Source organism: Nerophis ophidion, linkage group LG26 (genome assembly GCF_033978795.1).
Source record: "Nerophis ophidion isolate RoL-2023_Sa linkage group LG26, RoL_Noph_v1.0, whole genome shotgun sequence".
Classification (NCBI taxonomy): domain Eukaryota; kingdom Metazoa; phylum Chordata; class Actinopteri; order Syngnathiformes; family Syngnathidae; genus Nerophis; species Nerophis ophidion.
Genome location: NC_084636.1, coordinates 5,335,982 through 5,363,415, shown reverse-complemented (window position 1 = coordinate 5,363,415; position 27,434 = coordinate 5,335,982). Strand labels below are relative to the sequence as shown.

General features: G+C 38.8%; 1 protein-coding gene across 1 annotated transcript in view; it reads left to right on the top strand.

Moving 5' to 3' along the window:
• The window catches only part of LOC133543895 (unconventional myosin-VIIb), a 105,590-nt gene that overhangs the window by 30,878 nt on the left and 47,278 nt on the right, over window positions 1-27,434 (top strand). The window contains exons 20-32 of the mRNA XM_061888783.1: window positions 964-1,048; window positions 9,084-9,302; window positions 9,364-9,561; window positions 9,627-9,842; window positions 9,904-10,068; window positions 11,636-11,926; window positions 12,001-12,161; window positions 12,228-12,354; window positions 14,899-15,018; window positions 15,114-15,287; window positions 21,873-22,100; window positions 26,583-26,750; window positions 27,210-27,327. Of these exons, the coding sequence (XP_061744767.1) occupies window positions 964-1,048; window positions 9,084-9,302; window positions 9,364-9,561; window positions 9,627-9,842; window positions 9,904-10,068; window positions 11,636-11,926; window positions 12,001-12,161; window positions 12,228-12,354; window positions 14,899-15,018; window positions 15,114-15,287; window positions 21,873-22,100; window positions 26,583-26,750; window positions 27,210-27,327 (2,270 nt within the window). The remainder of the gene's footprint in view (window positions 1-963; window positions 1,049-9,083; window positions 9,303-9,363; window positions 9,562-9,626; window positions 9,843-9,903; window positions 10,069-11,635; window positions 11,927-12,000; window positions 12,162-12,227; window positions 12,355-14,898; window positions 15,019-15,113; window positions 15,288-21,872; window positions 22,101-26,582; window positions 26,751-27,209; window positions 27,328-27,434) is intronic.

Here is a 27,434-nt window from a genome sequence, read left to right as displayed (position 1 = left end):
GCGCTTTTCTCTAGTGACTCAAAGCGCTTTACATAGTGAAACCCAATATCTAAGTTACATTTAAACCAGTGTGGGTGGCACTGGGAGCAGGTGGGTAAAGTGTCTTGCCCAAGGACACAACAGCAGTGACTAGCATGGCAGAAGCGGGAATCGAACCTGCAACCCTCAAATTGCTGGCACGTGTGTGTGTATATATATGTGTGTGTTTACATATATATAAGTTTGTATGTACTGTATATATATACATTTTTTAATTTCTATTTTTTATTTGTATATATATATATATATATATGTATATATATATATATATATATATATAACATTTAGTTCCCCTACTTGACAGTGCATGGCTGAGCACAAACAAAGAACAAAGTCGAAAAAATTATTTGTAGACCTCCGAGACAGGATCTTTATTACATTGCAAAACTTTTGAAAAAAAAACTGTCTTTGTGTGGTATTGTGTGTAGAATTTTGAGGACAAAATGAATTACTCCATTTTGCAATAAGGCTGTATCATAATAAAAAGTGAAAAAAGTGTAACGCTATGCACTGTATCAACATTCTTGTTGGTCAAACGGCACAATTGCCGTACTCCCACCGATTTCACACATACTTCCTTTTCCTGTCCACACATCTAAGCCCTTTGAGGCATGTCGGATATCAACATTTACTATGTTCTGTATTTGTTTACCATGTATTTATCCAGGGTACGACACTTAACAACGTATTGTCATTAGCAATGCTGACACGTTAGAGATGTTGAAGTGTGATGATAAACTTGCATCGTCTCTCATTTACCAACAAAAATTATTTTGAAAAAATGAAATCGAAAAATAAAAACATGCTATATCAGGCTGCAAACGTAGCAAAAAAAAATCCTGTTAAATCCTGGCGGGACTGATTAGTATTTATAATGATGAACATAATATGCGTAAATGACCATGTACATGATGTCATTGGCAGGAGAGAGTTCCTGAAGAAGAAAGCAGGCGCTCTCGTCATCCAGAAAAACTGGCGAGGATACAAGGGGAGAAAACTGTACCGAGTGGTGAGTTAATGACTACATTATTTTCATTCTTCAGCATATCGTTCATCGAAAAGTTTGTATCGTGAAGCGGAGTTTGTCAGGTTCGAACACTGATCATAACTAATAAACAAGACAAAAGGGAAAGAATCAAACAGAGACAGAATTACATTTGGACTCAGATCCGAGGAGGGACATGGCCACTGTACTCTCTGTACAGTCCTCCACCACGCTCTGCCCCCAGATTGTACTCCTACTTTATTTGACTTTCTCCCCCCACCCCCCTGCCCAAAGCTGCTTCCTGAGGGAAGTGGGTCGCGAACAGCGTTGCCTTCGGTTACCGAACAGTTCGAAGAGAGTTCGTCAAATAGTTCAAAGAGAGTCCCATAAAATAGTTCAAAGAGAGTTCCATAAATAGTTCAAAAAGAGTTCGTAAAATACTTCAAAAAGAGTTTCTGTTGAAGTTGGCCAGATCCTGCCATCTGTCCGCTTTTTAGTCCCAGTGGAGTTTTACGAGCATTCTTCTTGCCTGTTGTCTTCTTGTCCGGAACACAATGTAATACAAAGTTTTTTGTGATAATTTAGAAACAATTATTCTAACAGAGATCCTCACAAAAAACAATGGAAACATGAATAAATGGTTCCCTATTTTGGTCCCAAAAAATGCACACGTAGAAGACATTACACAGCCATTCCCTCCGTCCTCCCAGGCTGTTTTTGGGGGGCTTTTTGGGACCTATATTGTGTAAAAAAAAAAATCAATCAATCAATCAATCAATGTTTACTTATATAGCCCTAAATCACTAGTGTCTCAAAGGGCTGCACAAACCACCACGACATCCTCGGTAGGCCCACATAAGGGCAAGGAAAACTCACACCCAGTGGGACATTGGTGACAATAATGACCCGGTGGGACGTCGGTGACAATGATGACTATGAGAACCTTGGAGAGGAGGAAAGCAATGGATGTCGAGCGGATCTAACATGATACTGTGAAAGTTCAATCCACAATGGATCCAACACAGTCGCGAGAGTCCAGTCCAAAGAGGATCCAAGACACAGCAGCGAGAGTCCCGTTCACAGCGGAGCCAGCAGGAAACCATCCCAAGCGTAGGCGGACCAGCAGCGCAGAGATGTCCCCAGCCGATACACAGGCGAGCAGTACATGGCCACCGGATCGGACCGGACCCCCTCCACACGGGAGAGTGGGACATAGAAGAAAAAGAAAAGAAACGGCAGATCAACTGGTCTAAAGAGGGAGTCTATTTAAAGGCTAGAGTATACAAATGAGTTTTAAGGTGAGACTTAAATGCTTCTACTGAGGTGGCATCTCGAACTGTTACCGGGAGGGCATTCCAGAGTACTGGAGCCCGAACGGAAAATGCTCTATAGCCCGCAGACTTTTTTTGGGTTTTGGGAATCACTAATAAGCCGGAGTCTTTTGAAGGCAGATTTCTTGCCGGGACATATGGTACAATACAATCGGCAAGATAGGATGGAGCTAGACCGTGTAGTATTTTATACGTAAGTAGTAAAACCTTAAAGTCACATCTTAAGTGCACAGGAAGCCAGTGCAGGTGAGCCAGTATAGGTATATATGTATGTATATATGTATATAAAGGTATATACAGTACAGGCGTAATGTGATCAAACTTTCTTGTTCTTGTCAAAAGTCTAGCAGCCGCATTTTGTACCAACTGTAATCTTTTAATGCTAGACATGGGGAGACCCGAAAATAATACGTTACAGTAGTCGAGGCGAGACGTAACAAACGCATGGATAATGATCTCAGCGTCTTTAGTGGACAGAATGGAGCGAATTTTAGCGATATTACGGAGATGAAAGAAGGCCGTTTTAGTAACGCTTTTAATGTGTGCCTCAAAGGAGAGAGTTGGGTCGAAGATAATACCCAGATTCTTTACCGTGTCGCCTTGTTTAATTGTTTGGTTGTCAAATGTTAGAGTTGTATTATTAAATAGAGTTCGGTGTCTAGCAGGACCGATAATCAGCATTTCGGTTTTTTTGGCGTTGAGTTGCAAAAATAGACAAAGCTTGGTGAATGGCGAGAAAAAGAAAAACACACCCTCTAGGACAGGGGCGCTCACACTTTTTCTGCGGGCGAGCTACTTTTCAATTGACCAAGTCGAGGAGATCTACCTCATTCATATTTATAATTTATATTTATTTATTTATGAAAGAGACATTTTTGTTAACAAGTTAATGGTGTTTAATGATAATACAAGCATGTTTAACACACATAGATTCCTTTCTTTCATGAAGACAAGAATATAAGTTGGTGTATTTGATTATGATCACTTGCATTGAGGCTTCACGGTGGCAGAGGGGTTAGTGCGTCTGCCTCACAATACGAAGGTCCTGCAGTCCTAGGTTCAAATCCAGGCTCGGGATCTTTCTGTGTGGAGTTTGCATGTTCTCTCTGTGAATGCGTGGGTTCCCTCCGGGTACTCCGGCTTCCTCCCACTTCCAAAGACATGCACCTGGGGATAGGTTGATTGGCAACACTAAAATTGGCCCTAGTGTGTGAATGTGAGTGTGAATGTTGTCTGTCTATCTGTGTTGGCCCTGCGATGGGGTGGCCACTTGTCCAGGGTGTACCCCGCCTTCCGCCCGATTGTAGCTGGGATAGGCGCCAGCGCCCCCCGCGACCCCAAAAGGGAATAAGCGGTAGAAAATGGATGGATGGATGGACTTGCATTGATTGGAATTAGACAGTGGTGCTGATAACGTCCACATTTTCAAATGGAGGAAAAAAAAAAGTCCTCCTTTCTGTCCAATACCACATGAAAGTGGTTGGATTTGGCATCTCATTTGTCCAACTTGCATACTCGTTTTTAAACACTTTGTTATGAGAGTAGCATATGTGTGTGGCCCTTTAATGTCTGGCAGCAGGTGAGTGACGTCAGTGAATGTGCGGGTGGGCAAGCAAGTGAGAAAGCGGTCGCTGAAATACATTGGCATCAAACTCCGTAGCTTGCTAGCTTGTGCACGCTAGCTTTCTGAGACTCTTATTTTGTTAGCACAGGCAGGATGAAACAGGTCTTTTATGGTGAAGACAGGAACTGTGCTGTCGGTCTTTAGAGTTTTGACAGTAGGTACGGAGTCTCTAGAAATAACATGTGTTTCTCTGCGTCCGCCCTGTTAGTGATTTTTTTTCTTAAATATGAGCTCGCAGCAGCCAGCGTCATCTCACAAGATCCTCGGGTGCCGAGAATGTCAAACAACTGACGAAAGTGAAGTCTTGGTATGATTGATGATTGCTCATTTTTATGTCTATTTTTTAATGCCTGGCTTGAGATCGGGGCGGTACCTCTGGATTGGCAGACCGGGGTGGTGGTTCCTCTCTTCAAAAAGGGGGACCGGAGGGTGTGTTCCAACTATCGTGGGATCACACTCCTCAGCCTTCCCGGTAAGGTTTATTCAGGTGTACTGGAGAGGAGGCTACGCCGGATAGTCGAACCTCGGATTCAGGAGGAACAGTGTGGTTTTCGTCCTGGTCGTGGAACTGTGGACCAGCTCTATACTCTGGGCAGGGTTCTTGAGGGTGCATGGGAGTTTGCCCAACCAGTCTACATGTGCTTTGTGGACTTGGAGAAGGCATTCGACCGTGTCCCTCGGGAAGTCCTGTGGGGAGTGCTCAGAGAGTATGGGGTATCGGACTGTCTTATTGTGGCGGTCCGTTCCCTGTATGATCAGTGCCAGAGCTTGGTCCGCATTGCCGGCAGTAAGTCGAACACATTTCCAGTGAGGGTTGGACTCCGCCAAGGCTGTCCTTTGTCACCGATTCTGTTCATAACTTTTATGGACAGAATTTCTAGGCGCAGTCAAGGCGTTGAGGGGTTCCGGTTTGGTAACCGCAGGATTAGGTCTCTGCTTTTTGCAGATGATGTGGTCCTGATGGCTTTATCTGGCTCTCGCTGGATCGGTTCGCAGCCGAGTGTGAAGCGACCGGAATGAGAATCAGCACCTCCAAGTCCATGGTTCTCGCCCGGAAAAGGGTGGAGTGCCATCTCCGGGTTGGGGAGGAGACCCTGCCCCAAGTGGAGGAGTTCAAGTACCTAGGAGTCTTGTTCACGAGTGAGGGAAGAGTGGATCGTGAGATCAACAGGCGGATCGGTGCGGCGTCTTCAGTAATGCGGACGTTGTACCGGTCCGTTGTGGTGAAGAAGGAGCTGAGCCGGAAGGCAAAGCTCTCAATTTACCGGTCGATCTACGTTCCCATCCTCACCTATGGTCATGAGCTTTGGGTCATGACCGAAAGGATAAGATCACGGGTACAAGCGGCCGAAATGAGTTTCCTCCGCCGTGTGGCGGGGCTCTCCCTTAGAGATAGGGTGAGAAGCTCTGCCATCCGGGAGGAACTCAAAGTAAAGCCGCTGCTCCTCCACATGGAGAGGAGCCAGATGAGGTGGTTCGGGCATCTGGTCAGGATGCCACCCGAACGCCTCCCTAGGGAGGTGTTTAGGGCACGTCCAACCGGTAGGAGGCCACGGGGAAGACCCAGGACACGTTGGGAAGACTATGTCTCCCGGCTGGCCTGGGAACGCCTCGGGATCCCCCGGGAAGAGCTAGACGAAGTGGCTGGGGAGAGGGAAAGTCTGGGTTTCCCTGCTTAGGCTGTTGCCCCCGCGACCCGACCTCGGATAAGCGGAAGATGATGGATGGATGGATGGATGGGCTTGAGATCGACTGACACACCCTCCGAGATCGACCAGTCGATCGCGATCGACGTAATGGGCACCCCTGCTCTAGGACATGGGTGTCAAATTTGGCCCGCCGTGTAATTTAATTTGGCCCTTGTGGCAATATCAAATTAACATTACGGCTGGCCCGCCGTTATTACACCACAATTTCTCACACTTACCAATCCTCCCGAAGTTCTGTGCCCCTCCCGAAAATCTCAAGCACTCTCCCGATTTCCACCCGGACAACAATATTGAGGGCGTGCATTAAAGGCACTGCCTTTAGCATTCTCTACAACCTGTCGTCACGTCCGCATTTCCTCCATACAAACAGCGTGCAGGCCCACTCGCATAATATATGCGGCTATTACACACATAGGTGAATGCAGTGCATACTTGGTCGACAGCCATACAGGTCACACTGAGGGTGGCCGTATAAACAACTTTAACACTGTTACAAAAATGCGCCACACTGTGAACTCACACCAAACAAGAATGACAAACACATTTCGGGAGAACATCTGCACTGTAACATAACTTAAACACAACAGAACAAATACCCAGAACCCCTTGCAGCACTAACTATTTCGGGACGCTACAATATATTTTGATATGTACCTCAGAAGGTTGCAAATAGAAAAGAGGCATTAAATTTGTATTTACATTTTATTTGATATGCCATTGATATTTTTTAATTATTATTATTATTTAAAACTCGATTTTGCATGTCAGTATAAAGTTACTGTATATAAGTCTTGCTTGTTCAATGTTCAATGCAAAACTTGTTTGGGTCCCTATTAAAAGGTTCATTTGTTCAACTTTGGCCCGCGGCTTTGTTTAGTTTTAAATTTTGGCCCACTCTGTATTTGAGTTTGACACCCCTGCTCTAGGATGTAACCTGGAGGGCTTCCAGCGGCACACACAATGAATGAATGAATGAAATGGTAAATGGGTTCTACTTGTGTAGTGCTTTTCTACCTTTTTTTAAGGAACTCAAAGCGCTTTGACACTATTTCCACATTCACACAACACAACAACAACGGCAAGCTGAACTGTCACATACACAAAAGTCCCTATGGTGCTCTCAAAAACGTCAACCATGCTGCAAACCCTCGAATGTGTGTGGCATGCAACAAACAAGTGGAGGATGGGGAATGAGAGACCTCTATAAGTCTAAGTCCACAGCCATTCCCTCCGTCCTCCCAGGCTGTTTTTGGGGGGGCTTTTTTGGACCTATATTGTGTAACAAAATAGACAAAACTTGGTGAATGGCGAGACAAAGTAACACACGCCCTCGAGGATGTGACCTAGAGGGCTTCCAGCGGCACACACAATGAATGAATGAAATGTACTTGTATAGCGCTTTTCTACCTTATTTTAAGGAACTCAAAGCGCTTTGACACTATTTCCAAATTCAAACATTCACACGCACACATTCACACACTGATGGCAAGAGCTTGGCTGGAATTCCCATGCACGGCATTAATCAGGAGCAAGGGCCTGCCGCGGAACCGGATGTTCAAGGACCGGTCTTGAAGACAGCGACAGGTGAGTAGATGGCCCAGGTGGGCCTTGTTGTCTAATGGTAACTGGGTTATAGCGCTTTTCTACCTTTTTAAGAAACTCAAAGCCCTTTGACATTATTTCCATATTCACCCATTCACGCACACATTCACACACTGATGGCGGGAGCTGCCATGAACGGCGCTAACCAGGACCTATCAGGGGCAAGGGTCACGTGTCTTGCTCAAGGATACAACGGACTTGACGAGGATGGTAGAAGGTGGGGATTGAACCCGTAACCCTCAGGTTGCTGGCACGGCCACTCTCCCAACTTCGCCACGCCGTCCCCTATGAATGAAGGAAAGAAGCGAGCGACATGGTTCGCGCACGGATCGATGGATGGATGGATGGATTATTTTTGAGCAATAACAGTTTTGAAAGCAAAACACCATCAGCTTTGTGTTATCCGAGCCAACATTGCAAGTTTTTTTTGTTAGATTTTTTATTCCACCTTTTTTTGTTTGTTCTTTTGTTTCACCTTTTTTGTTTGCTCTTTTTTTTCACCTTTTTTTTGCACTTTTGTTCCACCTTTTTTTTGTTTGCTCTATTGTTCCACCTTTTTTTGTTTGCTCTTTTGTTCCACCTTATTTTTGTTTGCTCTTTTGTTCGCTCTATTGTTCCACCTTTTTTTGTTTGCTCTATTGTTCCACCTTTTTTGTTTGCTTTTTGTTCCACATTTTTTTGTTTACTCTTTTGTTCCACCTTTTTTGTTTGCGCATTTGTTTCACCTTTTTGTGTTTGCTCTTTTGTTCCACCTTTTTTTGTTTGCTCTTTTGTTCCACCTAATTTTGTTTGCTCTTTTGTTCTACCTTTTTTTGTTTGCTCTTTTGTTGCACCTTTTTTAGTTTGCTCTTTTGTTCCACCTTTTTTGTTTGCTCTTTTGTTTCACCTTTTTTTGTCTGCTCTTTTGTTCCACCTTTTTTGTTTGCTCTTTTGTTCCACCTTTTTTATTTTGCGCATTTGTTTCACCTTTTTGTGTTTGCTCTTTTGTTCCACCTTATTTTGTTTGCTCTTTTGTTCGACCTTTTTTTTGCTCTTTTGTTCTACCTTTTTTTTGTTTGCTCTTTTGTTGCACCTTTTTTTAGTTTGCTCTTTTGTTCCACCTTTTTTGTTTGCTCTTTTGTTTCACCTTTTTTTGTTTGCTCTTTTGTTCCACCTTTTTTTGTCTGCTCTTTTGTTCCACCTTTTTTTCTTTGCTGTTTTGTTCCATCTTTTTATGTTTGCTCTTTTGTTCCACCTTTTTTTGTTTGCTCTTTTGTTCCACCTTTTTTTTTGCTCTTGTTGCACCTTTTTTTAGTTTGCTGTTTTGTTTCACCTTTTTTTTGTTTGCTCTTTTATTCCACCTTTTTTTGTTTGCTCTTTTGTTCCACCTTTTTTTGTTTGCTCTTTTGTTCCACCTTATTTTGTTTGCTCTTTTGTTCCACCCTTTTTTTGGTTTGCTCTTTTGTTGCACCTTTTTATAGTTTGCTCTTTTGTTCCACCTTTTTTTGTTTGCTCTTTTGTTTCACCTTTTTTTGTTTGCTCTTTTGTTCCACCTTTTTTTGTCTGCTCTTTTGTTCCACCTTTTTTGTTAGCTCTTTTGTTCCATCTTTTTATGTTTGCTCTTTTGTTCCACCTTTTTTTTGTTTACTCTTTTGTTCCACCTTTTTTGTAATTGCTCTTTTGTTCCACCTTTTTTTATGGTGTATCTTTAGAATATGCCGTGAAAAAAAATTACCCGTGTGCCTCCAAGGCCCCCCGGGGGCCGTGACTTTGGACACCCCTTGGATTAAACCCCGAAAAACTGTGTGTTTCAGGTCCAGAAGGGCTTCGCCAGGCTGCAGGCCCAGGTCCGCTCTCGCCAGCTGCACCTGCAGCACAAGCGCAAGAGGCAGGCGGCCATCGTGCTGCAGGCCCGGGCGCGGGGACACCTGGCCAGGAAGGCCTGGCGGCGGAAGAGAGACGCCGTGGTCCTCCTGCAGGCGCACACCAGAGGCCTGCTGGCCAGGAGGACTCTCCGGAAGATGAAACGAGACGTAAGCGCAGGAGACATTTTCCCCGACTCTCGCCATTTCCTCCTTTCCTTGCGGTTCCTAGATGTACGCGTCGGCCAAAGAGAGGGAGGCGGAGCAGCGGGCCGTCTTGGAGAAGCAGAAACATCTGGAAGAGGTGCTGAGGCAGATGGAAGCAAAAGCCCAGGCCGAGTCCATCACAGACCAGGAGGTGGACAACATCTTTGGCTTCCTTCCCCCGGTGGTCGGCGGGCAGGAAGGACAGGCGCCGGAAGGATTCGAGGTGCGGCGAGCAGAAAGGTTTTGTGACTGGAAGAGCGACGCCTCACGTCTGTGTCTGCTTCCAAGAGCTTGGAGAGCAAGAAGGTTCTCCTGGAGGAAATCGACATCGACGACTTCCCCGTCGAGGAAGACCTGCTCCGGGACGAGGACGACGACGACCTGGACGAGTACCCCTTCTCCAAGTTCGCGTCCATGTACTTCCAGGGCGCCGCCTCGCCTGAACACATCCGCCAGAGGCTGCGGCATCCTCTGCTCTACCATGAGGACCGAGGCGACGTCTCGGTAGGAACTCGACCGGCCTGGCGCGCTCGCCCCCCTGCCAACCTTCTCCTGTCCTCACCAGGCCTCGCTGACGGTCTGGTGGATCATCCTGAGGTTCATGGGGGACCTGCCCGAGCCCAAGAGGCAGTTCCAGGTGCAGGGAAGTTCCTCGCGGGACCGCCTGCTCACCCAGGACGTGATGAACCGCAAGGACAGACGCCTCAGCCACATGGTGGGCCCGGACCAGGTAAGGTTGAGACCGAGGGTATCCATTATGGGAGTCAAAAGTATTCTTACTTCCAGACCAACACGCAAAGAATACATCGATAAAAAGGGGGTCATATCGATAATTATTGACATTTTTTTATGACTTATGGAAATAAAGAACGCCTCCCTAGGGAGGTGTTTAGGGCACGTCCAACCGGTAGGAGGCCACGGGGAAGACCCAGGACACGTTGGGAAGACTATGTCTCCCGGTTGGCCTGGGAACGCCTCGGGATCCCCCGGGAAGAGCTGGACGAAGTGGCTGGGGAGAGGGAAGTCTGGGCTTCCCTGCTTAGGCTGCTGCCCCCGCGTCCCGGCCTCGGATAAGAGGAAGATGATAGATGGATGGATGGAAATAAAGAAAATAAAGGAAATTTAAATAATTTGTGTAAACAAAATATTAGAATTACAATGAACACTTAAACTTCTTAAAAAGAAGGTGCAAAAACAAGGAATATGTAAGCAATTCTTCATAAAGTGGAACAAAACTTTGAAATAAACTTAACATTTAATTTTAAATTGTAGAAAAATAACAAAAATGAGGGCATCATTTTTTGGGGATTATAAAACGTCATATTTACTTCTTAGTTGCTAAAATGTACTAAAATATATATAATAGATTAACAATATAAAGTTAGAAAATATGTATTATTTTAATATTTAATGTATCATTTTGTATTTACTGACTAATGTTCCGTATGTTTACATAATAATAAAACAGTACAAAAATGACAATTATTCTTATTCAGTACATTTTCAAATTAAAATTTTAAGTTTTAAATAAAGACACCTTTTTATTTGAATTTTAATGTCATATTTCTGTTTTTATTTATGTAATGTTCCCAATATTTGTAATGAACAAAATGAAGTACAAAACACATAACAATAATAATAATTATATTTTTAAAATTTTCAATGGAAATTAAACACTGTACAAACAAAACAAAAAAGAAAAAATAGCGCAAAATGTTAATAATGTAATGACAAAAAGGCTGAAATGTTGATGAGGAATAAAAAAATTGTCTTTAAATGTTTTTAAATATTTTTTGTTTTATAAACGTGAACTTTTATTGTTTTTATAATGTCAAATAGTTGACTATTTTTTTTTTTTTTAACTACGAGTAGATTTATAGTATTGTTAGTTTTGATCTACTGTGCGGTTATTGAACAATGTGAAATACTTTTTTAATACGTTTTTTATTAGGTAGTGAATTTAAAATTACATGGGTTAACCTGGGGATAGGTTGATTGGCAACACTAAATTGGCCCTAGTGTGTGAATGTGAGTGTGAATGTTGTCTGTCTATCTGTGTTGGCCCTGCGATGAGGTGGCGACTTGTCCAGGGTGTACCCTGCCTTCCGCCCGATTGTAGCTGAGATAGGCGCCAGCGCCCCCCGCGACCCCGAAAGGGAATAAGCGGTAGAAAATGGATGGATGGATGGAAGTTTTTAAATAGTATTGCAGTATGGAGAACCGTTCATCGGTCGGGAACTACTGGAATCCGGGTATGGAGTAGAAACATGCTAAAAGGTGACCTCTGTTTGTTGTAGCGGGTCCTGAGGAACAAAAAAGGCCCGCAGCCCTCCCCGGTCCAGGAGTCTCCGGCACCAAACAGGAAAGGGTCCATCTACGCAGACCTCCTGTCCAGAACCAAGAGATCCGCTCCGAGCGAGACGACCACCAACGCCAAGACGTACACGGTCCCCGAAGGCAGCCCTCGCGTGCGCAAGGGTTCCACCTTCACAGACCTGCTGTCCAGGAGAAAAACCTCCACCGTGCAGGAAAACGGACTCCCCAGATCCTCCTCCGGCTTCCGCAAGCCCTCCATCATCATGGAGGAGGTGAAGTCCACGCCTTGGAATCAGGAACGTTTTTTTTTTTCCTGTTTTCTGATTTTCGCTTTCTGGTTCCTCAGCGGGAGGATCAGACCGAGGTCACCAAGCCCCCCGCCCTGCAGACTGTAAAGGAGGACGGTGACGTAACAATCGAGGAAGGACCCACCCTGGACCGACCTCTGACCTCTCTGGAGAAGCTCCACATCATTGTGGGCTACGCCATCGTCAGACGGGACCTCAGGTAGGTGGACCCACCGCAAGGATGTCCGTGGTAAAGTCTGCTTGGTGAACAGTTTTTTGTGTGCAGGGACGAGATCTACTGTCAGATCTGCAAGCAGCTTCAGGACAACAACAACCGCGGTAGTTACTTCCGTGGGTGGATCCTGCTCTCGCTCTGTCTGGGCGTTTTCCCCCCGAGTGATCGTCTTATCCGGGTGAGAGCACGCCCTCATCTAACATACACAGCTGGTTTTAGATCCACTATGGACTGGACTCTCACTATTATGTTAGATCCACTATGAACTGGACTCTCACACTATCATGTTAGATCCACTATGGACTGGACTCTCACTATTATGTTAGATCCACTATGGACTGGACTCTCACACTATTATGTTAGATCCACTATGGACTGGACTCTCACTATTATGTTAGATCCACTATGAACTGGACTCTCACACTATTATGTTAGATCCACTATGGACTGGATTCTCACTATTATGTTAGATCCACTATGACCTGGACTCCCACTATTATGCTAGATCCACTATGGACTGGACTCTCACACTATTATGTTAGATCCACTATGGACTGGACTCTCACACTATTATGTTAGATCCACTATGGACTGGACTCTCACTATTATGTTAGATCCACTATGGACTGGACTCTCACACTATTATGTTAGATCCACTATGGACTGGACTCTCACTATTAGGTTAGATCCACTATGGACTGGACTCACACTATTATGTTAGATCCACTATGGACTGGACTCTCACACTATTATGTTAGATCCACTACGGACTGGACTCTCACTATTATGTTAGATCCACTATGGACTGGACTCTCACTATTATGTTAGATCCACTATGGACTGGACTCACACTATTATGTTAGATCCACTATGGACTGGACTCTCACACTATTATGTTAGATCCACTATGGACTGGACTCACACTATTATGTTAGATCCACTACGGACTGGACTCTCACTATTATGTTAGATCCACTATGGACTGGACTCTCACTATTATGTTAGATCCACTATGGACTGGACTCTCAGTATTATGTTAGTTCCACTATAGACTGGACTCTCACTATTATGTTGGATCCACTATGGACTGGACTCTCACTATTCTGTTAGATCCACTATGGACCGGACTCTCACTATTATGCTAGATCCACTATGGACTGGACTCTTACACTATTATGTTAGATCCACTATGAACTGGACTCTCACACTATTATGTTAGATCCACTATGGACTGAACTCTAACTATTATGTTAGATCCACTATGGACTAGACTCTCACACTATTATGTTAGATCCACTATGGACTGGACTCTCACTATTAGGTTAGATCCACTATGGACTGGACTTTCACACTATTATGTTAGATCCACTATGGACTGGACTCTCACTATTATGTTAGATCCAATATGGACTGGACTCTCACACTATTATGTTAGATCCACTATGACCTGGACTCCCACTATTATGCTAGATCCACTATGGACTGGACTCTTACACTATTATGTTAGATCCACTATGGACTGGACTCTATTATGTAAGATCCACTATGGACTGGACTCTCACTATTATGTTAGATCCACTATGGACTGGACTCACACTATTATGTTAGATCCACTATGGACTGGACTCACACTATTATGTTAGATCCACTATGGACTGGACTCTCACTATTATGTTAGATCCACTATGGACTGGACTCACACTATTATGTTGGATCCACTATGGACTGGACTCACACTATTATGCTAGATCCACTATGGACTGGACTCTTACACTATTATGTTAGATCCACTATGGACTGGACTCTCACTATTATGTTAGATCCACTATGGACTGGACTCTCACTATTATGTTAGATCCACTATGGACTGGACTCTCACACTATTATGTTAGATCCACAATGGACTGGACTCTCACTATTATGTTAGATCCACTATGGACTGGACTCTCACTATTATGTTAGATCCACTATGGACTGGACTCTCACTATTATGTTAGATCCACTATGGACTGGACTCTCACTATTATGTTAGATCCACTATGGACTGGACTCTCACTATTATGTTGGATCCACTATGGACTGGACTCTCACTATTATGTTAGATCCACTATGGACTGGACTCTCTCACTATTATGTTAGATCCACTATGGACTTGACTCTCACTATTATGTTAGATCCACTATGGACTGGACTTTTTATTGTTTTAAGAATTGTAATATGTTCTTAAAACAACAAAAATGTCACCTTTATATGTATAATTACACATATTTTAGTACACTTTTCTTAATAAAAATATATCACATATCGTATATATATATATTTTTAAATTTGTTTTTTAATTTAATTACATTTACTTAATTTTTTTTGCAAAAAAGGTTTTGTTTTTTACAATTTTTATTTTTTTACAGTTTTTTTTTCTTTACAGTTTTTTTGCATAGTAATTGTACCATATTGAACATTGTTCAATAAAAAAACTAATAGCATGATATATTTGACACATTAAAACAATACAATTGTCATGAAATGTGTGAATGTGAGTGTGAATGTCTGTCTATGGCCCTGCGATGAGGTGGCGACTTGTCCAGGGTGTATGCCGCCTTCCGCCCGATTGTAGCTGAGATAGGCGCCAGCGGCCCCCGCAAACCCCAAAAGGGAATAAGCGGTAGAAAATGGATGGATGGATGATGGATATCTGGTCATTTCCCCGCTCTCCCTCCAACAGTACGTTCAAAGCTTCATCCGCTCGGCTCCAGGAGGCTACGCTTCGTACTGCGCGGACAGGCTGCGGCGCACCCTCGTCAACGGCGTGCGAGGGGAGCCCCCCGCCTGGCTGGAGCTGCAGGTGATTGGCATCAAATGTGACTGTAGAACTCCGGGATAGGCTCCAGCTTCCCCGAACACAGAACAGGACACGGTCTTTTTGTTTCTGCCGCGCAGGCCACAAAGACGAAGAAGCCGATGGTTGTTTCCGTGACGCTGATGGACGGCCACTCCGTCAACCTGCCTGTGGACTCGGCGTCCACGTCCAAGGAGATCTGCCAGCTCCTCTCCAACAAAGTGAAACTGAAAGACACCTTTGGTTTCACTCTCTACGTGGCGCTGCATGAAAAGGTGAGGGCCGCACTTTTGACGAATGGAAGCAGTCGGGGGACATTTTCGTGTTTTTTAATGTCAGAAACACAAAATATGCACGTTTTTCCCACAAAAAATGCTGAAATGTAATAGTAATTGGAGCCTTAAATGGGTCAATAATTCATAACAACACTGATTTTGGTACGTTATCGTTTTTGAGCAATGACAATTAAAAGAAAAATCACACTAAAATTTGTGGTGATCCAAAAGGGCCCGACTAATAAGATTTATAACAATAATAATAATTATATATCAATATATTTAGAATAATCCATTAGTTATAAGTATTTATTTTTATTTTTTAAAATTTTTGTCCCAAAAAACTTACAACAAAATATGCAGTATTTTCCCCTAAAATATTTCAAAATAAAATATTAATGTGAATAAATTGGAGCCTAAATATATCAATAATTCATAACATTGTCATTATTCAAAACATAAAATTGAATGAAAATCAGTTTAAAAACAAATCTGACTATATAAAAGTCTCAGGTATCTAAAAAGTCATAAAAATAATAATAATAAGACAATTAAATCCTTAGCTCAACTTCAGTTTAATTCATCAACTGTTTTTTTTATTGTTATTGTTATTTTTTGGCATTTTTTTATTTATTTTGTACGCCCTTTTTTCATGAAAAATTTATAACAAAAAATACAGTATTTTCCCCCCAAAATATTTCAAAATAAAATATTTGATGTGAAGAAATTGGAGCCTTAATATATCAAACATTGTTTTTTAATCGTTTTTATGTTTTGAATTATGACAGTTTAAAAACAAATCTGACTATATAAAAGTCTCAGGTATCGAAAACGCCCCCACTCTGAAAAAGTCATAAAAAATAAGTCAAATTTTATAATAATAGCAAAATATTTTCATATTATATTTTTACTTTCGACAATTAAATCCCTAGCTCAACTTCAGTTTAATCCATCAATTGTTTTTTTTATTGTTATTTTTATTTTATTTTCACATTTTTTTAACGTTGTACGCCCTTTTTGTCAAATAAAATTTAGGGGAAAAAAATGCAGTATTTTCCCCCCAAAATATTTAAATATAAAATACTTGATGTGAAGAAATTTTGTTGAGCGTTAAAGGTCGCGGTCAGTGAAGTGTTAAAAACAAGTCATATATGAATATTGTTTTACTTTGAACGCATAAATATCTATAGATCCAATTCAAATATATCTGTTGATGTAAAGTTTATGTTTTTTAAATGTTTAATGCCCTTTTTTTGTCAGAGAAACCCTGTTTTTAATGTCAGAAACACAAAATATGCAAGTTTTTCTCACGAAAAATGCTGAAAGTGTAATAGTAATTGGAGCCTTAAATGGTTCAATAATTCATAACAACATTGACTTTGGTACGTTATTGCTTTTGAGCAATGACAATTAAAAGAAAAATCACACTAAAATTTGTGGTGATCCAAAAGGGCCCGACTAATAAGATTTATAACAATAATAATAATTATATATCAATATATTTAGAATAATCCATTAGTTATAAGTATTTATTTTTATTTTTAAAATTTTTGTCCAAAAAAACTTACAACAAAATATGCAGTATTTTCCCCTAAAATATTTCAAAATAAAATATTAATGTGAATAAATTGGAGCCCAAATATATCAATAATTCATAACATTGTCATTATTCAAAACATAAAAATGAATGAAAATCAGTTTAAAAACAAATCTGACTATATAAAAGTCTCAGGTATCTAAAAAGTCATAAAAATAATAATAAGACAATTAAATCCTTAGCTCAACTTCAGTTTAATTCATCAACTGTTTTTTTTATTGTTATTGTTATTTTTTTGGCATTTTTTTATTTATTTTGTACGCCCTTTTTTCATGAAAAATTTACAACAAAAAAATGCAGTATATCCCCCAAAAAATATTTCAAAATAAAATATTTCATGTGAAGAAATTGGAGCCTTAATATATCAAACATTGATTTTTAATCATTTTTATGTTTTGAATAATGACAGTTTAAAAACAAATCTGACTATATAAAAGTTTCAGGTATCAAAAAAGCCCCCACTCTGAAAAAGTCATAAAAAATAAGTCAAATTTTATAATAATAGCAAAATATTTTTATATTATATTTTTACTTTCGACAATTGAATCCCTAGCTCAACTTCAGTTTAATCCATCAATTTTTTGTTGTTGTTGTTATTTTTATTTATTTTTACGTTTTTTTTAACGTTGTACGCCCTTTTTTGTCAGATAAAACTCAGGGGGAAAAAATACAGTATTTTCCCCCCAAAATATTTCAAAATAAAATATTTGATGTGAAGAAATTGGAGCCTCAATATATCAAACATTGATTTTTAATCATTTTTATGTTTTGAATAATGACAGTTTAAAAACAAATCTAACTATATAAAAGTCTCAGGTATCGAAAAAGCCCCCACTCTGAAAAAGTCATAAAAAATAAGTCAAATTTTATAATAATAGCAAAATATTTTCATATTATGTTTTTACTTTCGACAATTAAATCCCTAGCTCAACTTCAGTTTAATCCATCAATTGTTTTTTTTTATTGTTATTTTTTTTTATTTTTTACGTTTTTTTAACGTTGTACGCCCTTTTTTGTCAAATAAAACTTAGGGGGAAAAAATACAGTATTTTCCCCCCAAAATATTTCAAAATAAAATATTTGATGTGAAGAAATTGGAGCCTTAATATATCAAACATTGATTTTTAATCATTTTTATGTTTTGAATTATGACAGTTTAAAAACAAATCTAACTATATAAAAGTCTCAGGTATCGAAAACGCCCCCACTCTGAAAAAGTCATAAAAAATAAGTCAAATTTTATAATAATAGCAAAATATTTTTATATTATATTTTTACTTTCGACAATTAAATCCTTAGCTCAACTTCAGTTTAATCCATCAATTTTTTTTGTTGTTGTTATTTTTATTTATTTTTACGTTTTTTTTAACGTTGTACGCCCTTTTTTGTCAAATAAGACTTAGGGGGAAAAATACAGTATTTTCCCCCCAAAATATTTCAAAATAAACTATTTGATGTGAAGAAATTGTAGCCTTAATATATCAAACATTGATTTTTAATCATTTTTATGTTTTGAATAATGACAGTTTAAAAACAAATCTGACTATATAAAAGTTTCAGGTATCAAAAAAGCCCCCACTCTGAAAAAGTCATAAAAAATAAGTCAAATTTTATAATAATAGCAAAATATTTTTATATTATATTTTTACTTTCGACAATTAAATCCCTAGCTCAACTTCAGTTTAATCCATCAATTTTTTTGTTGTTGTTATTTTTATTTATTTTTACGTTTTTTTTAACGTTGTACGCCCTTTTTTGTCAAATAAAACTCAGGGGGAAAAAATACAGTATTTTCCCCCCAAAATATTTAAATATAAAATACTTGATGTGAAGAAATTGGAGCCTTAATATATCAAACATTGATTTTTAATCATTTTTATATTTTGAATTATGACAGTTTAAAAACAAATCTAACTATATAAAAGTCTCAGGTATCGAAAACGCCCCCACTCTGAAAAAGTCATAAAAAATAAGTCAAATTTTATAATAATAGCAAAATATTTTCATATTATATTTTTACTTTCGACAATTAAATCCCTAGCTCAACTTCAGTTTAATCCATCAATTGTTTTTTTTATTGTTAATTTTATTTTATTTTCACATTTTTTTAACGTTGTACGCCCTTTTTGTCAAATAAAACTTAGGGGGAAAAAAATGCAGTATTTTCCCCTCAAAATATTTAAATATAAAATACTTGATGTGAAGAAATTTTGTTGAGCGTTAAAGGTCGCGGTCAGTGAAGTGTTAAAAACAAGTCATATATGAATATTGTTTTACTTTGAACGCATAAATATCTATAGATCCAATTCAAATATATCTGTTGATGTAAAGTTTATGTTTTTTAAATGTTTAATGCCCTTTTTTTGTCAGAGAAACCCTGTTTTTAATGTCAGAAACACAAATATGCAAGTTTTTCCCACAAAAAATGCTGAAAGTGTAATAGTAATTGGAGCCTTAAATGGGTCAATAATTCATAACAACATTGACTTTGGTACGTTATTGCTTTTGAGCAATGACAATTAAAGGAAAAATCACACTAAAATTTGTGGTGATCCAAAAGGGCCCGACTAATAAGATTTATAACAATAATAATAATTATATATCAATATATTTAGAATAATACATTAGTTATAAGTATTCATTTTTATTTTTAAAATTTTTGTCCAAAAAAACTTACAACAAAATGTGCAGTATTTTCCCCTAAAATATTTCAAAATAAAATATTAATGTGAATAAATTGGAGCCTTAATATATCAATAATTCATAACAACATTGATTTTGATTCATTTTTATGTTTTGAATAATGACAGTTTAAAAACAAATCTGACTATATAAAAGTCTCAGGTATCTAAAAAGTCATGAAAATAATAATAAGACAATTAAATCCCTAGCTCAACTTCAGTTTAATCCATCAATTTAATTTTTATGGTTATTTTTATTTTTGACATTTTTAAAAATTTTGTACGCCCTTTTTTTCATGAAAAATTTATAACAAAAAAATGCAGTATTTCCCCCCCCCAAAATATTTCAAAGTAAAATATTTGATGTGAAGAAATTTTAGCCTTAATATATCAAACACTGATTTTGATTCATATTTATGTTTAGAATAATGACAGTTTAAAAACAAATCTGACTATATAAAAGTCTCAGGTATCAAAAAAGCCCCTACTCTTAAAAAGTCATAAAAATAAGTCAAATTTTATAATAATAATAATAACAAAATATCATTATATTATATTTTTACTTTGGACAATTAAATCCCTAGCTCAACTTCAGTTTAATCCATCAATTGTTTTTTTTATTTGTTTTTTACTTGTTTTTTTATGTTGTCGAATAAAACTTATAACAAAAAATGAAGTATTTATACCTAAAATATTTCCAAAGAAAATATTTGGTGTGAAGAAATTGGAGCCTCAATTTTGGTGAGCGTTAAAGGTCCCGGGGACCTAAAAGGGTCCCAGTCAGTAAAGTGTTAAGAACAAGTCATATATGAATATTTTTGTACTCGCAACGCTTAAATATCCATCTATCCACTTCAAATATATCTGTTGTTGTAAAGTTTACGTTTTTTTAAATGTTTTATGCCCTTTTTTTTGTCAGAGAAACCCTGTTTTTTAATGTCAGAAACACAAAATATGCAAATTTTCCCATGAAAAATACTGAAAGTGTAATAGTAATTGGAGCCTTAAATGGGTCAATAATTAATAACAACAATGATTTTGGTACATTATTGTTTTTGAGCAATGACAGTTAAAAGAAAAATCACACTAAAATTTGTGGGGATCCAAAAAAAGGGCCCGACTCATAAAATGTATAACAATAATAATAATATATCAACATATTTAGATTAATTAATCAATTATAAGTATTTATTTTTTTATTTACAACAACATATGCAGTATTTACCCCTGAAATATTTCAAAATAAAATATTTGATGTGAATAAATTGGAACCTTAATACATCAAACATTAATTTTGATTAATTTTTATGTCTTGAGTAATGACAGTATAAAAACAAATCTGACTATATAAAAGTCTCAGGTATCAAAAAGTCAACCACTCTTAAAAGTCACCAAAATAAGTAAATTTTTATAATAATAATAACAAAATATCATATTATATTTTTACTTTCGACAATTAAATGTCGAGCTCAACTTCAGATTAATCCATCAGTTATGTTTTTTTATTGTTATTTTTATTTTTTTTATTTTTTAAAATGTTGTACGCCCTTTTTTCCCCAAATAAAACGTATAACAAAATCGCAGTATTTTTTTATTTTGTATTTTTTTATTTAGTTATTTGTTTTTATTTTAAGGAGTTTGAAAAAAGTAATATATTAATATCAATTAATTGTATTTATTTTTTTTAGTTTGTAGTTTTTTATTTTATTTGGTTTTTTTTATTCCTCAGTAATAAAAAAATGACCCCAATTTTGTTTTTTCTAAGAAATTTTTTTTTTAAATGATTTTATGTTTCATGCCCTCCCTCGCCCCCCCAAAAACAAAATATGCAAAATTTTCTACAAAACCTTTTTCCAAATAATTTTTTTCATTAATAATTTACAAAAACATTGATTTCAACAATTACTTAGAAAGAAATCGCGCTAAAATTCTACGGGATCCAAAAGGGCCTACTCATAAAATATCACTCATATATTATATTATTATTGTGTTTTTATTTTGTTATTTTTTAATGTTTGTTATCATTTATGCCCTTTTTGTCAAATAAAACATTGTTTTATTTATATGACAAATACACAACAATGCAAAAAAAAAAAAATTAAGTAAAAATTCCTCCCAACGTTGATTTTAATCCAATATTATTTATTGAGCAATGACAGATTTCAGGTAAAAAAACAAACAAACAGTTTTGTGTTATTAGCGTCAATATTGCAACTTTTCCTTGTTATATTTCTCCTGTTTGCTCTTTTATTCAAACGTTTTTTTTCGTGGTTTTTTGTCATTTTTAAAAAGAAAACTGTCCCGTAGGTCTGGGCTCTGGGCAGCGGGCGGGAACACGTGATGGACGCCATCTCCCAGTGTGAGCAGGAAGTGAAGCGGCGAGGGGGCCAGGAGCAGCACGCCCCGTGGCGCCTCTTCTTCCGGAAGGAGATCTTCACGCCCTGGCACGACTGTGCGGAGGACAAGACCAGCACGGAGCTCATCTACCGGCAGATCATACACGGCTTGAAGTTTGGAGAGTACCAGATGGAGAAGGTCAGCTCTTCACTATTTTATCCAAACAAAACCAAAAAAAACAAGTTAAAGCTGCGAGCAGCGATGGACGGGACCGACTTTTGCTGGCGTTTCCTGCCTTCACCCATTCAACATATCTTTAACTGCACATTACCTACCTTCCCTGCATCCTGGGGTCACACTGGTGCTTCTTTCTTTCACCCATACATGCTGGTGCCTCCTGCCATCACCCAGACAACATATCTTTACCTGCACTTTACCTACCTTCTCTGTATCCTGGTGTCAAACTGGTGCCTCCTTCTTTCACCCAGTCAACATATTCTTTACCCGCACATTACCTACCTTCTCTGCATTGTGTGGTCACGCTGGTGCTTCCTGCTTTTAAGCGGCCATCTTGAAACGGCAGCAGCGCAGCAGTATCAGCGTAGCATTTCTTTGAAGGTTAAAATCAAAACCGGAGCAGTTAGAAAAACTCTATGTGCAACTTTTACTCTGAAGGGTTCAATCTCTTTCCTGAGCGAGTTTGAAGCCGACACAACAAACGCGCTCAGAGGAGAAAATGTTATAAAAAAGGTGACGGGTTTTTACAAAACTTTTGTTTTGAAGGGGTAATTGCCAACTTCCTGTTGATCTTTGCTGAAGGATGTCAATGAATGATATGTAGGTCTAAGTGAGACCTACATAGGGGTTTTTGTTTCATGTCTCTACGACATTCTTACCAGAAGTAACAAACAGTTTTGTCTGTGTTTTCTTCCTAGGAGCAGTGTTTTCTGTGTGTTATTCCTAAGGGGCGCTAGAGCGCAATTTTGAATTTTGGGTTTTGTTTTGTTTTTATTAGATCACACTTTTCGCCAGTCCTGATGTGTGTGTCCAGTTTGGTGCGTTTTGAAGCATTTTAAGGGGGTCAAATTAACAGCTCAAAGAGGCAAAAATTAAATTTTTTAGGAAACTTTTGTTTTGAAGGGGTTTTTGCCAACTTCCTGTTGATTTTTGCTGGAGGAAGTCACTGTATGAAATCTAGGTCTAAGTCAGACCTACATAGAGGTATGTGTTCCATGTCCCTACGACATTTTCTAACAGAAGTTACAAGCAGTTTTGTATGTGTTTTTTCCTAGGGGGCGCTAGAGCGCAATTTTGAGTTTTTTTTTGTTTTTTGTTTTTTTTTATTAGATTGCAGTTTTCGCCAGTCCTGATGTGTGTGTCCAGTTTGGTGCGTTTTGAAGCATTTTAAGGGGGTCAAATTAACAGCTCAAAGAGGCAAAAATTAAATTTTTTAGGAAACTTTTGTTTTGAAGGGGTTTTTGCCAACTTCCTGTTGATTTTTGCTGGAGGAAGTCAGTGTATGAAATCTAGGTCTAAGTCAGACCTACATAGAGGTATGTGTTTCATGTCCCGACGACATTTTCTAACGGAAGTTACAAGCAGTTTTGTATGTGTTTTTTCCTAGGGGGCGCTAGAGCGCAATTTTGAGTTTTTTTTTGTTTTTTGTTTTTTTTATTAGATTGCAGTTTTCGCCAGTCCTGATGTGTGTGTCCAGTTTGGTGAGTTTTTAAGCATTTTAAGGGGGTCAAATTAACAGCTCAAAGAGGCAAAAATTAAATTTTTTAGGAAACTTTTGTTTTGAAGGGGTTTTTGCCAACTTCCTGTTGATTTTTGCTGGAGGAAGTCAGTGTATGAAATCTAGGTCTAAGTCAGACCTACATAGAGGTATGTGTTTCATGTCCCGACGACATTTTCTAACGGAAGTTACAAGCAGTTTTGTATGTGTTTTTTCCTAGGAGGCGCTAGAGTGGGTTTTGTTTTTTTGATTAGATCGCAATTTTCGCCAGTCCTGATGTGTGTATAATTTGGTGAGTTTTGAAGCATGTTAAAGGGGTCAAATTGCAGCTCAAAGAGGCGGCGGTGTAATAATAATAAAACCTTAGAAATACAATAGGGTCCTCTGTCCCAAAGGGACATTCTGAGCTGGCGGCTACACAACAGCAAAGCACACAGGCTAGACATACGTAGTAATAATATTTCAGCATTTTCTCAATTCTCTGCAAAAAAAAAAGTATCAAGCAGTTCTAGATGCATACTACTTACACATACAAAGTCTCCGAGGCAGTAACAAGCGTGTCCACATCATTCGGCATGAGATTATAACTTAATGAACGATTCATTTCTGTAGTAACAATTACCACGCCACTTCAACTTAAAGTCCATTCTCGACATGCAATGATAAATAGGCCAGTGTTGTTCATACCTATGGTTGTTAATTCTATTAATTCTGTTTTACATTTTATTTATTTTTTACCCTGTAATGCGTCTTTGAGTACTCTGAAAAGTGCTATACCAAATGCAATTTATTAGGTACCCAATGTCCCTTTGGGACAGAGGACCCTATTGCATTTCTAAGGTTTTATTATTATTATACCGCCGCCTCTTTGAGCTGTAATTTGACCCCCTTATAATGCTTCAAAACTCACCAAATTTTTCACACCCATCAGGACTGGCGAAAATTGCAATAAAAAAAAAAAACCCAAACCTCAAAACTCAAAATTGCACTCTAGTGCCCCCTAGGAATAAACACAGACAAAACTGCTTGTTACTTCCGTTAGGAATGTCGTAGAGACATGAAACAAAAACCTATATGTAGGTCTGACTTAGACCTAGATTTCATACACTGACCTCCTTCAGCAAAAATCAACAGGAAGTTGGCAAAAACCCCATCAAAACAAAAGTTTCCTAAAAAAATTAATTTTTGCCTCTTTGAGCTGTTAATTTGACCCCTTAAAATGCTTCAAAACTCACCAAACTGGACACACACATCAGGATTGGCGAAAATTGCGATATAATAATAAAAAAAAAAAAAAAAAAATCAAACTCAAAATTGCGCTTTAGCGCCTCCTAGGAATAAAACACTGACAAAACTGCTCTTGGGATGAAAACACAGACAAAACTGTTTGTAAATTCCGGTAGGAATGTCGTATGGACTTGAAACAAAAACCTCTATGTAGGTCTCACTTAGACCTACATTTCATTAATTGACATCCTTCAGCAAAAATCAACAGGAAGTTGGTAATTACCCCTTCAAAACAAAAGTTTTGTAAAAACCTGTCACCTTTTTTCAAACATTACCTCCTCTGAGTGCGTTTGTTGTGTCGGCTTCAAACTAGCACAGGAAAGAGATTGAACCCTTCTGATTAAAAGTTGCGCAAAGAGTTTTTCTAACTGCTCCGGTTTTGATTTTACGAGCCTTCAAAGAACCGCTACGCTGATGGTGCCGCACTGCTGCCGTCTCAAGATGGCCGCTTAAAAGCAGGAAGCACCAGCATGACCACACAATGCAGAGAAGGTAGGTAATGTGCGGGTAAAGATATGTTGATTGGGTGAAAGAAGGAGGCACCAGTTTGACACCAGGATACAGAGAAGGTAGGTAATGTGCATGTAAAGATGTGTTGAATGGGTAAAGGCAGGAAACACCAGCAAAAGTCGGTCCCGTCCATCACTGCTTGCAGCTTTAATTATTATCATTATTATTATTTCACTTGATCAACTAACACTACAAAATAATATTGATTCAACAAGGAAGTGATGAACTGCATACCTTTTATTAACAAGCCACAACAACGACGACAAGCTGAACTGTGCTGTTTGTGTTGCTCCGCCAATACGTGCGCGCACACACGCAGAAGTCCCTTTGTTGCCCTCACGAACGATCAGAAATCACCAAACACCTTTAACTTTAACAACTAAATTGCTACAATGATATATAGATAGATGGATAGTACTTTATTGATTCCTTCAGGAGAGTTCCCTCAGGAAAATAGAAATTCCAACAGCAGTGTACAGAATTGAGATCGAATTTAAAAAGTAAATAATGGGGTTATAAATGGAAGCACAATAGAAAAATATTACAATAAGAATAAGAATAAACATGCTAAAATGTAAAATCCACCGACAGTACGTTCAAACTGATGACATCTATTAAACAAGACAAGAAGCAAGGAATTCAACGGAGACAGAATTCAATTTAGCTCAATTGAGGAGAAACGCTTGTACGGTGTCGCCCCACACTCTGGCGAAAGATTGTACTTCCCCCCCTTCTTTATTTTACTTTGTCCGTCCACATGACCACAGCTGCTTCGAGAGGGAGGGGGGTCATAAACAGCCGTTGTTTTTGGTTACAAAACAGTTCAAAGAAAAGGTTGTAAAACAGTTCAGAGAAAAAGGTGCCTGGAGGGAGGTCAGGGTAAAGACAAGCTCTTCCTTTGGCTTACAATACATCAAGGAAACCCACACCCTCATGTCGATCCCCATCATACACGGTGGAGTTTTACAAGCCTTTTGCTTGGTGTAATCAAAGACTGCTTTTGTCCAGTTCAGAGGGATTGGTAAATCGAGGTACTTGAAATGTAGCTCCTGCCATTGGAGTCTATGAAAAAAAAACTACATGGGGAGGTTGCTTACAGCCGCACAGACAACACGGCCCACAATCACAAAGCCCTGCACTCGATACAGGAAGACGATGTTGTCCAGATGGCCGCCAAGTACCTGTACATCCAGCACGGTGCCGACAACTCTGCGGAGAAGGCCAAGGAGGCGGTGCAGGCCTGCGTCAGCAACTCTCTGCTGGAGGCCAAGTCCGAGGCCAAATGGGTGCAGATGGTCAGCACAGCCCACGCTCAGGTCAGTGGCATTACCCCGGCCGGGGGTGTCCAAACTACGGCCGGCCTCTTCAATTTGGCCCGCGAGACGTCCTGAGTTCATGAATGTTGCACAGCATGTACTTGTATGACATAATCCAAATAACCTTCCCTAGTCATAACGCAAAAAAAAATGCAACCAACACAAAAGACAACCAGCTCACTGAACTGTGTAAGTGTATATATAATGTACATCTATAGAAAATACATATTTTTGTCTATTTATGTATGTACTGTGTATATATATATATATATACATATATATATGTATATATATATATATATACATATATACATATATATACATATATGTGTGTATATATATATGTGTGTATATACTGTATATACATCTATAGAAATACATATATATCTATAGATGTATGTACATATATATATATATATATATCTGTATATTAAAAATATTTATGTCCTCCTTCATCAGAGTTCTTACCTGAGCTCCCAGCAAAAGGCGGACTCTGTGAAGGTGGAGATTGTGGACTACGCCCGCCAGAAGTGGCCCATCTTCTTCTCCAGGTTCTTTGAGGTGGTCAAGGTGTCAGGTAAGCCCCGGGTCCATCAGCCATGTTTGCATCTATGGACAGTAGTGGTTCCTCCCCTTGTAGGGCCCTCCAAGGGCATATGGTACTGTACGGGGGTTCATTTACAC